Here is a 13,777-nt window from a genome sequence, read left to right on the forward strand (position 1 = left end):
CGCCTGTTCTCCAGGTCTGCTTCCCGTGAAATTCATGGAGATTATTGTACATTCTGGAGTGGGAGTGCGATTGGATGTGTGTCTGCAGATTCTCCCTGTATTTTCTCCCAGGCTTTCTAGAGGACCATTTGCTAGGGGACCAGTCCCCAAACGGCCGCGCTTTTAGGATTGGTTTTAGGAGTGATGGCCTCACGCACACGGCAGCGGCCATCCTGAGCACTTGTGTCTGAACATCTGCAGGAACAGGGTCCACGCCCATTGTTTTCCTCACCCGGTCCAGTGTCTCTGATTCCGGCTCTAACGTCTTCTTCATCTGTTAACACAGAGACACAAACAAACTTTCAAATGCATATTTTTATATAAACTTGTGTTTACTGTTTGGCTACTGTCAGACAAATGTAATTGGTGAGGTTTCAGCTGCTCTGAAATTAAATATATAATGTCAAGCTGGATAGGTGTGGCTTGGAGCAGACCTTAAGGAAGGTGATTTGAACTTGGGGAGGGTTTTTCAAACAGGGTTCCCCAAAGTACCCAGTTCTACAAAGTTCCCAGCATGTCCTGTTGCTTTAGCTGCATTGGTAAATACATGCAGTGATTGTTTTGTGAGTCTCTAAGAATATTAACTCAGAAACCAGTGAACTCTTTTTCTATCTCCAGACTACAGTGCTGTGGTCATCACACATATGTGTTCCTAAGTTCATCCAGGTCAGCCCAGAAAATGAGCAATATTGTTTTCATATTAGATAGAAACCTATAGGATTACTTTACTGTTGAGTAATTTACAAAAAGACTTGACAGCCTCCACCCCAAATTCTTCATCCAGTTACCATTTATACTTACCCCCATCTTTTAAAATAAAGTTTTTATTTTAGAACTTTCCCCAGCTTTTAATACAAATGGTCGACTCCAATTCAGAGAAAATTTAATTTGCTGTTATATTTATTCAGAGTATGTGTTTGTGTACATCGTTAGCACCTTCTCACTCAGCTAGGATCTTCCAATTTATTCTATTTAATATAATGATCCAATAACTTAAAATACGAAACCCTAAAACTGAGCCAAGGAAGAGGGGGTCATGTTTGATGCTGGCAGAGCCTCAGGGACCAGCCTTGCTGCAGGGGTATGCTTCACTCCCAGAGGCTTTAGGGGCAAATAGTTGCACCTGCTGGAGACGTGGACCCCCCCCCCGCCACACACACACACACACACACACACACACACACACACACACACACACACACACACACACACACACCTGGCTTCATCTCCGAGCTTCAGGCTCTCAGCTTGTCCTTAAAGATCCAGGTGATAAAAACGACAGTGAAATGTAGAAGAGCATGATTCATCGCACCATCAGAAAAAGACTGGTTTTCCGTAAATAGTGGTGTCCAATTTCACAGCAGTGTGAGGGATTTTCAGTCCACCCCTTGCTGAGACACAGAATCTGCCCTGGGGCGTCCCACTCTTTGGGGCTTGCTTCTCGAAGGAGGACTGCCCAGGCGCCTCGTCCACCAGGATCGCACTCCCGGCAGATGCTCAGCTCACGATTCCCTGCTTGTAATTCAGCCTGTCCGTCACAGCATCTCACCCACACGTGCTCCCTGCAGAAGGTGAATGGCCGTGGCCTTAGTCTATGTCCAGGCGTCATGTGAGATGGTGGGGCAGAGAGGCCGCAGATGCAGGGCCCCTCCAGAGCACTTCCCTGGGGGCCGCGGCTGGAGGGAACGGGTGTGGAGAGCAGCGGAGACAGGAGAGTCCCCCGGAAGCCATCAGCCTCCCCTCCCTCATCCACTCCGCAGCAGACACCCGCAGAGGACCTGCCAAGTGTGCCGGCCACTGAGGGCCGTGGTCCCTGCCCTCCCCACGCAATGCAGATGAAGCAGAGGTCTCCATGGGAGGGGTCCTGTGGGAAAGGTGTGCAGTGTCCACCCAGCGACAGGACATTGTCCACCTGCCCTGGACGGGGAGGGCAGTGACCGAGCCCTTAGTTTATGCACTTGGGGCATGGGCACATCTCTGGTTTTAATTCCTACAAGGCAGGTGACCTGGTCCATGTTTGGGTGCTGAGTGTTTGGGTGCTGTGTGTTTGGGTGCTGAGTGTTTGGGTGCTGTGTGGGTGCGGAGTGTTTGGGTGCTGAGTGTTTAGGTGCTGTGTGTTTGGATGCTGAGTGGGTGCTGAGTGTTTCAGCGCTGAGTGTTTGGGTGCTGTGTGTTTGGGTGCTGAGTGTTTTGGCACTGAGTGTTTGAGTGCTGTGTGTTTGGGTGCTGAGTGTTTAGGTGCTGTGTGTTTGGGTGCTGAGTGTTTCGGCGCTGAGTGGGTGCTGTGTGTTTGGGTGCTGAGTGGGCACTGAGTGGGCGCTGAGTGTTTGGGTGCTGTGTGTTTGGGTGCTGAGTGGGCACTGAGTGGGCGCTGAGTGTTTGGGTGCTGTGTGTTTGGGTGCTGAGTGTTTTGGCGCTGAGTGAGTGCTGAGTGTTTGGGTGCTGTGTGTTTGGGTGCTGAGTGGGTGCTGAGTGTTTCAGCGCTGAGTGTTTGGGTGCTGTGTGTTTGGGTGCTGAGTGTTTAGGTGCTGTGTGTTTGGGTGCTGAGTGTTTTGGCGCTGAGTGTTTGGGTGCTGTGTGTTTGGGTGCTGAGTGTTTAGGTGCTGTGTGTTTGGGTGCTGAGTGTTTCGGCGCTGAGTGGGTGCTGTGTGTTTGGGTGCTGAGTGGGCACTGAGTGGGCGCTGAGTGGGTGCTGTGTGTTTGGGTGCTGAGTGTTTTGGCGCTGAGTGAGTGCTGAGTGGGTGCTGTGTGTTTGGGTGCTGAGTGCTTGGGTGCTGTGTGGGTGTGGAGTGTTTGGGTGCTGAGTGCTTGGGTGCTGTGTGGGTGCGGAGTGTTTGGGTGCTGAGTGTTTAGGTGCTGTGTGTTTGGGTGCTGAGTGGGTGCTGAGTGTTTCGGCGCTGAGTGGGTGCTGTGTGTTTGGGTGCTGAGTGTTTAACTGCTGTGTGTTTGGGTGCTGAGTGTTTTGGCGCTGAGTGTTTGGGTGCTGTGTGTTTGGGTGCTTAGTGTTTAGGTGCTGTGTGTTTGGGTGCTGAGTGTTTCGGCGCTGAGTGGGTGCTGAGTGGGTGCTGTGTGTTTGGGTGCTGAGTGGGCACTGAGTGGGCGCTGAGTGTTTGGGTGCTGAGTGTTTTGGCGCTGAGTGAGTGCTGAGTGTTTGGGTGCTGAGTGCTTGGGTGCTGTGTGGGTGCAGAGTGTTTGGGTGCTGAGTGTTTAGGTGCTGTGTGTTTGGGTGCTGAGTGGGTGCTGAGTGTTTCGGCGCTGAGTGTTTGGGTGCTGTGTGTTTGGGTGCTGAGTGTTTAGGTGCTGTGTGTTTGGGTGCTGAGTGTTTAGGTGCTGTGTGTTTGGGTGCTGAGTGTTTTGGCGCTGAGTGTTTGGGTGCTGTGTGTTTGGGTGCTGAGTGTTTAGGTGCTGTGTGTTTGGGTGCTGAGTGTTTTGGCACTGAGTGGGTGCTGAGTGGGTGCTGTGTGTTTGGGTGCTGAGTGGGTGCTGAGTGTTTCGGCGCTGAGTGGGTGCTGAGTGGGTGCTGTGTGTTTGGGTGCTGAGTGGGCTCTGAGTGGGCGCTGAGTGTTTGGGTGCTGTGTGTTTGGGTGCTGAGTGCTTGGGTGCTGTGTGTTTGGGTGCTGAGTGGGTGCTGAATGTTTGGGTGCTGAGTAGGTGCTGTGTGTTTTGGTGCTGAGTGTTAGGTGCTGTGTGTTTGGGTACTGAGTGTTTGGGTGCTGTGTTTAGGTGCTGTGTGTTTGGGTGCTGAATGGGTGCTGTGTTTGGGTACTGTGGGTGCTGAATGGGTGCTGTTTTGGCGCTGAGTGGGTGCTGTGTGGGCGCTGAGTGTTTGGGGGCTGTTTGGGCACTGAGTGTTTGGGTGCTGAGTGGGTGCTGTGTGTTTGAGTGCTGTGTGTTTGGGTGCTGAGTGTTTGGGTGCTGAGTGTTTAGATGCTGTGTGTTTGGGTGCTGAGTGTTGGGCGCTGAGTGTTTGGGTGCTGAGTGTTTTGGCACTGTTTGGGTGCTGAGTGTTGGGTGCTGAGTGGGCGCTGAGTGGGTGCTGAGTGTTTGGGTGCTGAGTGTTTGGGTGCTGAGTGTTTGGGTGCTGAGTGTTTAGTAGCTGCATGTTTGCTGTGTGTCTGGGTGCTGTGTGTTTGAGTGGTGTGTGTTTGGGTGCTGAGTGTTTGGGTGCTGAGTGTTTAGGTGCTGTGTGTTTGGGTGCTGAGTGTTGGGTGCTGAGTGTTTGGGTGCTGAGTGTTTTGGCACTGTTTGGGTGCTGAGTGTTGGGTGCTGAGTGTTTGGGTGCTGAGTGTTTTGGCACTGTTTGGGTGCTGAGTGTTGGGTGCTGAGTGGGTGCTGAGTGTTTGGGTGCTGAGTGTTTAGTAGCTGCATGTTTTCTGTGTGTTTGGGTGCTGAGTGGGCACTGTGTGGGCGCTGAGTGGGCGCTGTGTGTTTGGGCACTGAGTGTTTGGATGCTGAGTGTTTGGGTGCTGAGTGTTTGGGTGCTGTGTGTTTGGGTGCTGAGTGTTGGGTGCTGAGTGTTTGGGTGCTGAGTGTTTTGGCACTGTTTGGGTGCTGAGTGGGTGCTGAGTGTTGGGTGCTGAGTGGGCGCTGAGTGGACACTGAATGGGTGCTGAGTGTTTAGGTGCTGAGTGTTTGGGTGCTGAGTGTTTCGGTGCTGTTTGGGTGCTGAGTGGGCGCTGAGTGTTTGGGTGCTGAGTGTTTAGGTGCTGAGTGGGCGCTGTGTGTTTGGGTGCTGAGTGTTTGGGTGCTGTGTTTTTGAGTGCTGAGTGTTTAGGTGCTGTGTGTTTGGGTGCTGAGTGTTTTGGCACTGTTTGGGTGCTGTGTGTTTGGGCACTGAGTGTTTGGACACTGAATGGGTGCTGAGTGTTTAGGTGCTGAGTGTTTGGGTGCTGAGTGTTTCAGTGCTGTTTGGGTGCTGAGTGTTTGGGCGCTGAGTGTTTGGGTGCTGAGTGTTTAGGTGCTGAGTGGGCGCTGTGTGTTTGGGCACTGAGTGGGCACTATGTGGGCATTGAGTTTTTGGGCGCTGTGTGTTTGGGCGCTGAGTGTCTGGGCGCTGAGTGTGTGGGCGCTGAGGGCACTGAGTGGGTGCTGTGTGGGCATTGAGTGGGTGCTGAGTGTTTGGGCACTGAGTGTTTGGGCGTTGAGTGTTCGGGTGCTTTGTGTTTGGGTGCTGAGTGGGTGCTGTGTGTTTGGTCACTGAGTGGGTGCTAAGTGGGTGCTGAGTGTTTCAGTGCTGAGTATTTGGGTGCTGAGTGGGTGCTGTGTGTTTGAGTGCTGTGTGTTTGGGTGCTGAGTGGGTGCTGAGTGCTTAGGTGCTGTGTGTTTGGGTGCTGAGTGGTGGGAGCTGAGCATTTGGATGCTGAGTGTTTTGGCGCTGTGTGGGTGCTGAGTGTTTAGTAGCTGTGTGTTTGCTGTGTGGTTGCTGAGTGTTTGGGTGCTGAGTGTTTAGTCGCTGTGTGTTTGCTGTGTGTTTGGGTGCTGAGTGTTTGGGCACTGAGTGGGCGCTGTGTGTTTGGGCGCTGAGTGGGCACTGAATGGGCGCTGTTTGGGCACTGAGTGGGTGCTGTGTGGGCGCTGTGCGGGCGCTGAGTGGACGCTGTGTTTGGGGGCTGAGTATTTGGGGGCTGAGTGGGCACTGTGTATTTGGGCACTGAGTGGGCGCTGTGTGTTTGGGCGCTGAGTGTTTGGGTGCTGTTTGGGTGATGTGTGGGCGCTGTGTGTTTGGGCGCTGAGTGGGCGCTGAGTGTTTAGGTGCTGAGTGTTTGGGTGCTGAGTGTTTCGGCGCTGTTTGGGTGCTGAGTGTTTGGGTGCTGAGTGTTTCAGCGCTGTTTGGGTGCTGAGTGTTTCAGTGCCATTTGGGTGCTGAGTGGGCGCTGAGTGTTTGGGTGCTGAGGACAGACTTGTCAAGGTCTTGCTACTAGGATTCCACAACTGTGGAAAAGGCATTGTATAATCCTAAGTGAGGTCCCAGCCACTTATGTTGCAATCCCAGAGCTGGGTCGGAACTTGGGGTGCGCGATCTAGAATTCCCGCCTGAGACCATGTTGTCAGCAGTAGAGATGAGCCCAGGTGTCCCTGCAGCCAGCGTGGCTGGAGGGCCCAGCCTTGGCCCACGCCCCACGCGTCCCCTGACTTCAGACCCTACCCCAGCTTCCTAACCTCAGGGCCCTCTTCTTATGGTCCTCGCTAGGCCAGCCTGAACATTGGAGTGTGGCTGGGGCAGTGCCCAGGCAGGACATCCTGGTGAGTTGGTCACTCCTCCTCTAGTCCTTGCTGCTATATTCCTTTCGGGCTTTAGGGCAATGCCATTCTTTTCTATATGTCATATTTTAGATGCATTTAACTTAGTTATCCAGAAATCAAACTCAGTTGCTTCAGTTTCTTTTTTGGTGATGGGGTCTCCCTGGATTTCAGCATCTGGACATAACTTGGCGTCGAGAGCAGCCGTCACTGCACGTCTGTCATCGCGGCTTTTGAGCGCTTCCTTGGTGCAGGCGTCCACTGAACGCCACGCACGCCGTGGTCCATTTCATCTTCGAAAGGGTGTCATGAGTAGGCACTGCCGGTCTCCCCACTTTCCCAATGGAGAAGCTGAGACACAGAGAAGGGGAGTGACCTACCCAAGTTCCCACGCCTTGTAAGAGGCAGAGCCAGTTTCCAAATAAATTCATGTAACTGTGTCCAAGGCCGTGTGTGCACACCAGGGCACAAGATTATTTTTATTTTTGTAGGTAACACACACATGTGTCTATGTTGCTTTTATAAAATTTGACAAGTGTCTTGGTTTCCTGGGGCCATGGTAACAAAGTAACTACAGACTGGCCACTGGACGCACAGAAGCTGTTCCCTCCCAGCCCTGGAGGCGGAGTCTGAACTCAGGTGTGGCCGGAGGGGGCTCCTTCCAAGGCTATGGGGAGTGTCTCTCTGCTCGAGGCCTCTCCCCGTCTCTCTGCTCGAGGCCTCTCCCCAGCTTCTGGCCTGGCTGCCTCCTGGGTCTCCCTGGGTGTGGAAGCACCGCCCTGGCCTCCACCAGCAAATTCTCTGGGAGCTCTCCACGCGGTGCTGGGATCAGGGCCTGCCCTAATGACCTCACTTTAGCTTGGTTACCTCTGTAAAGACCCGGTCACCAGCCAAGGTCATGTTCGGAGGCACTGGGAGTTAGTTAGGCTTCGACATCATAATTTGGGGGGACACAGCTCAGCCCCTAACAACTGTCGTAAGCTTTGGACTTTTACATTTGTAAGCAGCATAACGTTCTGCCAAGACATGAGGCTTTTCCTCTTTTCTTTTAGGAAAGAGTGATGCCTTTCACAGAGGCCAGCATCTCTACCATGTTTATCCCAGCATAAACCTGCTGCGTTGAGGATGCCTGGCCGCGAGCTGCGTGCCCCCGGTCAGCCCAGCGTGCAGGCACCGCACTACGGGGGCTGCTGTCTGCAGAGCACGCTGCAGGCTCTTGTCTCTCTCCCTCTCTCACAGGCATCTTTCCCGGCAAACCTGCAGCTCGTCCTCGTGCTTCGCCCGACGGGTTTTTTCCAAAGGACTCTCTCCGACATCGCTTTCAAATTCAATAGAGATGACTTTAAGATGAAGGTGCCGGTAAGTGCGCCCCGCCTCCATCCTGCGGTAGCAGAACGGAACTCATTGCTGTCCTGGCCCATCTGTGATCATCGAAATCCTCGAGGAGCTGACTTCAGGGCCACACAGTCAACAAAACCCCGCAGGACCTGGTGGGAAGTTGCACCTCCTCAATGCTGTCAGAAGCAGCACAATCCTTTCTTCCCCCACCCCCGCCCCCAGCCCCCACCCCGCCAGAGGTGAACAGAGCATCAACCTCAGACAGGCCACCGTGTGGGCGTCCCATCAGGACGCGGGTCACGCGACATTCATACCCCCAGGAAAACTACAGAACTTGAGACCCTAAGGGCTGAGAGTCCCCCTGGCCCACCTGCGAGGAACTCAGCCCAGGCCCTGCCTGCACCCCAGGGATGAGAGAAGGGCTGGGGAGGGGGCTGTAAGCATCTCTGGACCTGGGAGGGAGCACCCACTGCTGACAGGGATGGGCCGGACCTGTCCTGGAGCAGCCAACAGGGTGACCCCTGCCCCATCGCCACCACACTATCCCGGCACAGGGCAGCATCTCCCAACACTGCCCACTGAGAAAGCACCTTCAGTCCTGATCTGCTGTCCTTTAAAGAACAAAGGCTTCACAAAGTCCCTTAGAGCCTGTGGAGCCCGGTCACCAGCCCGAGCTGTGTAGCTCCCCCGGAGAGCCCTGGTCAGCTGCCTCGGCGAGCTCACATCTTCTCTGCCACAAAGAGAACAGAGACATATGGGCCAGCACCAGGCACCGCAGAGCCCCCCATGGCACCAGCCAGATGCTGCTGGAAACCAGGCAATCTGGGGTGCAGGTCGCTCACTGTGAAGCTACTCCCTGTGCGCTGGGAATCAGGTGGCACCAGCCCTCCCTCCCCACCCTCGTTGCGCTACAGCCTCAATGCCAAACGTGCAAGAGCCCTTCTCTGACAGGGAAGAAAACGACCTGGGGCCTTTCCCCATGTACTGCCCCCTTCCCCTCCCCTCCCCCTTCCCCTCCCCTCCCCTCCCCCTTCCCCTCCCCTCCCTCTTCCCCTTCCCCTCCCTTCCCTCTCCCCCTTCCCCTCCCTTCCCTCTCCCCCTTCCCCTCCCCTCCCTCTCCCCCTTCCCCTCTTTTCTCTCCCCTCCCCCTCCCTCCTCCTCCCCTCCCCTCTTTTCCCCCTCCCCCTCCTCCTCCCCTTCCCCCTCTTCTCCCCCTACCCAAGACAGCCCTGGGGGTCACAAGGCCCCATCCACTCTGCCCACCCCCACGCAGTCCACTCCAGGTGTCACCCGTGACCCTGGTGCCTGGCCTGGAGCAGTAACTGCAGGTGCAGGGTGTTCTGCATGGCACCCATGGGGCTCTGTGCCATCGTGCTTTGGTGGCCCCAGAACCACCAGCTTCCAAGCCATTGGGAAACTCTGTGCATGTACCGTTTTTTGTAGCCTTGGAGAAGCCTTAGTGTCTGAACAGTCCATTCCTTAGAGACGACCAGCGACAAAACCGTGCAGAGCAGGGACTCGTGGGCAGTGAGAGGCTCATGTCCTGACACCAGGATGAGCTAGGCATTGCGTGTGCAGCTCAGAGCTCCTCTGACAGCTCCTCTCGTGGTGGCGTGTGCAGCTCAGCACCCTGCAGACAGCACCTCTCGTGGTGGCTTGTGCAGCTCAGCGCCCCGCAGACAGCTACTGTCTTGGTGGCTTGTGTGTGTTATGGCCCTTATGATGGAGATAACTCTGTGCGCCCTCCTTCCCTGCTATTTGGCAGGCACTGCACACTAGCCATAGGCTTTGTGACCACAGACGTGTCACGGGGAGCAAGACCGACCTCACGGGTCATCCATGCCACAGGCTCCCCTGCACAACGGCTCCACAGCAAGCCGTCAAAATGGGTTTCACAGAAATCACCGGCATCTTCAAACTCACAGCCCCACTTAGATAATTCTTGAAATTAGAGTGGATGATGTGAAGGATGCAGTTCTTGACACGTGTGTGTCCGTGTTTCAGTGCCATGTGCTGAACTCAGCCGTAGAAAGGAGACATGAGGGAGAACAGTGGCCCTGGCACCTCTGCTGCCGTGACTGACTATCCAAACCCATGGATGGAGTGACCTCAAAAAGGGCAAGAGAAATGCAGAAAAATGAAGACAAGGCGTGTGTAGAGGAGCTTATGTGGCCGTCGCAACCACAGGTTTTCCACATAACCATAACCATGTGGGAACTGCCAGCCACTCTCCCCGTCCGGCCTCAGTGGTGGTGTGTTGATTTCAACTGGTGTCTACAATGACCGCGGGGTATTTTCGGCAGGAACAGGGACAAAAATGATCATCTTTCCCATCAGAGCACTGTTTGATGATGTTGCTGGAGGAGGTGTAAATGCCTGTTGCGTGTCCTTGGCCATCACAGGCCGCACTCGTGTTGAGTTTTGTGCACCTCCAACAGCACCATTTGCTGCTCACCGTGGCATGATGAGCTCAGGCACAACGTGCCCACTTACGAAGGAGGCAGCTGAGACACAGAGTGGGCGGCTGGCCTGCGGGCGAGTGGGACCCACATCCGGGTCCACACAGGTCCGAAGCCAGGCGCCCCTGTCCGCACAGCCACCCACAATGTCCAGGCGCCCCCATCCGCTCAGCTGCCTACAGTGTCCAGACACCCCTGCCTGCACTGCCGCCCCCGGCGTCCAGGCGCCCCTGTCCGCACAGCCGCCCCCGGCGTCCAGGCGCCCCTGTCCGCACAGCCGCCCCCCGCGTCCAGGCGCCCCTGTCCGCACAGCCGCCCCCGGCGTCCAGGCGCCCCTGTCCGCACAGCCGCCCCCGGCGTCCAGGCGCCCCTGTCCGCACAGCCGCCCCCGGCGTCCAGGCGCCCCTGTCCGCACAGCCGCCCCCGGCGTCCAGGCGCCCCTGTCCGCACAGCCGCCCACGGTGTCCAGGGTTTGGATAAAATCTAGGCTTGGCTTTGCAAGCTGTCAGACAGGACCACAAAATGGGTCTCCTGAGGTTTAGCTCAGGGGTTATTTGACACCACATCATGTTTTATTAAATACCGTATCAGTCTAGAGTGGGGACTCCACTGGGGGTGATTTTGCCAGATAGTCACAGCAGCAGAGGTGCCGGGGCCACTGTTCTCCCTCATGTCTCCTTTCTACGGCTGAGTTCAGCACATGGCACTGAAACACGGACACACACGTGTCAAGAACTGCATCCTTCACATCATCCACTCTAATTTCAAGAATTATCTAAGTGGGGCTGTGAGTTTGAAGATGCCGGTGATTTCTGTGAAACCCATTTTGACGGCTTGCTGTGGAGCCGTTGTGCAGGGGAGCCTGTGGCATGGATGACCCGTGAGGTCGGTCTTGCTCCCCGTGACACGTCTGTGGTCACAAAGCCTATGGCTAGTGTGCAGTGCCTGCCAAATAGCAGGGAAGGAGGGCGCACAGAGTTCTCTCCATCATAAGGGCCATAACACACACAAGCCACCAAGAGAGGAGGTGTCGGCGGGGCGCTGAGCTGCATCCCATCCGCACAGCCACCCACAGCGTCCAGGTGCCCCCACCCGCACAGCCACCCGCAGCGTCCAGGTGCCCCCACCCGCACAGCCACCCGCAGCGTCCAGGTGCCCCCACCCGCACAGCCACCCGCAGCGTCCAGGTGCCCCCACCCGCACAGCCGCCCGCAGCATCCAGGCAGACATGGTCCTCTCTGTGCTGCTGGGTGTTCTGCTGATGGGGCAGCTCTTTTGGGAGCCAACAATAATCCCAAACACTACCACGCATTCCCTTTCTCCTCCAGGTCATAATGCTGAGCTCCGTACCAGACTTACACGGTTACATCGATAAGTCGCAGCTGACCGAGGACCTGGGTGGGACCCTGGACTACTGCCACTCCCGGTGGCTGTGCCAGCGCACGGTGAGCCGCGTCGGGTCCAGCGGGGCTGGCTGATACCAGCTCGAGTACTTCCACAGAATTGCTCTTGCATTACAACACGGCCCTTTCCAAAAACATGTTCACATTAACAGTCGTTTTCTTTCCCAAGAATGAGGAGATGGTCTCAGTGGACCTTAGTCATTGTAAAGAAGTAACGTGAGTCATAAGTTTGGGAGTGGCTTTCTCTGGGCTTGGAGACCAAAAAAAAAAAAAAAAAAAACCCTTGCGTTGTGGTTTGCAACACTCAGTGCTCTCAACAGGGAGAGGCAGCGCAGGCACAGGCGACTCTAGGTGACGGGTCTCAACAGGGAGAGGCAGCGCAGGCACAGGCGACTCTAGGTGACGGGTCTCAACAGGGAGAGGCAGCGCAGGCACAGGCGACTCTAGGTGACGGGCACGCGTGTAGAGTGTGCCTGGTATGTTTCTGAAGAGGTCAAGGAGGGCAGGACGCTATGGGAGGGCGTTCACCGTCCTCGCGTCAGCCGGTGTCGCCTGATGGGTCTGTGTGGGAACGGTTTCCGCCGGTGTCTGCTTTCAGGGCAGCAGGAGGTGGGTGCAGTGCACAAGCCATGCAATTGTGTTTTCTCTGTCCCCAAGGCCATCGAAAGTTTCGCCCTCATGGTGAAGCAGACGGCTCAGATGCTGCAGTCCTTCGGGACCGAGCTGGCCGAAACAGAGCTGCCCAACGACGTCCAGTCGACAAGCTCAGTGCTGTGTGCGCACACAGAGAAGAAGGACAAGGCGAAGGTACATGGGGGGTGCTCCGGCTGGAAGCTGTGGGGGGCTCTGGTCAGTCGGAAGCTGCGCGGGGCTCCGGTCGGAAGCTGCGGGGGGTCTTTCGTCCCAGCGGGAGTTTGTGTCAGCAGCACGTAAGACCAAGAAGTCAGCAGGCTTGAGATGCCTTTTGATGGCAATTAGCTCGGCAACCTCTCCGACGAGAACGGAATAAAAGGAGTGTAAATGAACCCTGTAGATTGCTGGCTGCGCCTGCCATTCTGGCGTTGGGTCAACCATTGGCCCTGGGCGGCCGTGGCTTCAGGAGTGGGACCAGGGGTGGCTCCCCTCAGGAGCGCTTTTGGCTGTCTGTGCGGGGAGCTCCCGAATAGACATCTCTTGCTTCTGAGTGTGACCGAGACAGGATGTCTGTGCCGGTTTCTCATGCCGAGCAGGCGATGAAGTGGCGGTTGGAATTCCTGTTTGCAGAACACTCCCAGTGCTCACGTGTCCACAGCGCTTGCTGGAACAAACCTATTCTGATGAGCACGTGCTCCCTGCTCTGTGCTGCCCCTGGCCCACCGGCACGCTGCTGGCTTTGCAGCAATGGTAGCCCAGGGCCATGACCTGCTGGTGTGTCCCCGAGGACTGTGCCTCTGTGCTCACTGGGCCGCTCCACCGTGAGGACACTGAGGACCAGGAGCAGGCACCATGAGAAAGCCTGGTCTCCAGTGACTCTTTCACTTTAACCCGTTGCCCTGAGTGACCTGTAATGGCAGCTCTGCCCCGGGGCACACAGGAGTGAGGGAGGCCCCCACATCACCCCGCCTGCCCGCACGACCCCACAGAAGAGACTGGGAAGACTCGGGGGTTGGGGATTGACCCCTTCCTCAGTCCCTGCTCCCTCAAGAGCAAGGCCCCACGAGGCCTCACCACCGGCCTGCGCTGTGTACCTGGACGGGGCCGGGACGTGAGGCTGCATTCTCTCCACAGGAGGATTTGAGGCTGGCACTGAAAGAGGGGCACAGTGTCCTGGAGAGCCTCAGGGAGCTGCAGGCTGAGGGCTCAGAGCCCAGTGTGAACCAGGACCAGCTTGACAACCAGGCCACCGTGCAGAGGTGAGGCCCGGCTGCCTTCCTGCCCTCATCCTGTCCCAGTCCAGGGCAGGATCCTCTCAGGCACACAGCTTCTGCAAAAGAAAGAGGCCACGGAAATAGCAAGCAGCGTGGCAGGCAACCCCACTCCTGGCCAGGGCCAGCACAGCAGCCGGCCTCCGAGCCTCTGTGTGGGCCTGGCTCCTCCTGCTGAAATGCTTTTCTCTCGAACCCCACAGAAAGCCACTGTTTTGGGGACAATTTCCTAGAGCAAACGCCCTTTTGCCGGCATGAAGGAGGCGTTAGGGGAAGCAGAGGCGATGGAGTGCCTTAGACCTGGGGCTTCTGCATTCCAAGCGGGGCTTCCACGGACAGGGAGAAAGCCTGGGGTTCTCCTTGCTGCAGCTAGTGTTTCTTACTTTCATTGTGA

At 56.2% G+C, this 13,777-nt stretch overlaps 1 protein-coding gene across 38 annotated transcripts in view; it reads left to right on the forward strand.

Moving 5' to 3' along the window:
- MCF2L (MCF.2 cell line derived transforming sequence like) overlaps window positions 1-13,777 on the forward strand; it is a 214,763-nt gene that overhangs the window by 170,557 nt on the left and 30,429 nt on the right. For all 38 annotated transcript variants that reach the window (XR_008538918.2, XM_054665592.2, XM_024348381.3 and 35 more), the window contains 4 exons: window positions 7,519-7,638; window positions 11,405-11,521; window positions 12,137-12,286; window positions 13,247-13,371. Coding sequence is in view for 37 of the 38 variants with exons in the window: in XM_054665592.2 (XP_054521567.2) it covers window positions 7,519-7,638; window positions 11,405-11,521; window positions 12,137-12,286; window positions 13,247-13,371 (512 nt within the window). In the remaining variant the exon portion in view is untranslated. The remainder of the gene's footprint in view (window positions 1-7,518; window positions 7,639-11,404; window positions 11,522-12,136; window positions 12,287-13,246; window positions 13,372-13,777) is intronic.

The sequence above is a fragment of the Pan troglodytes genome, chromosome 14, assembly GCF_028858775.2.
Source record: "Pan troglodytes isolate AG18354 chromosome 14, NHGRI_mPanTro3-v2.0_pri, whole genome shotgun sequence".
In the NCBI taxonomy this organism is placed as follows: Eukaryota; Metazoa; Chordata; class Mammalia; order Primates; family Hominidae; genus Pan; species Pan troglodytes.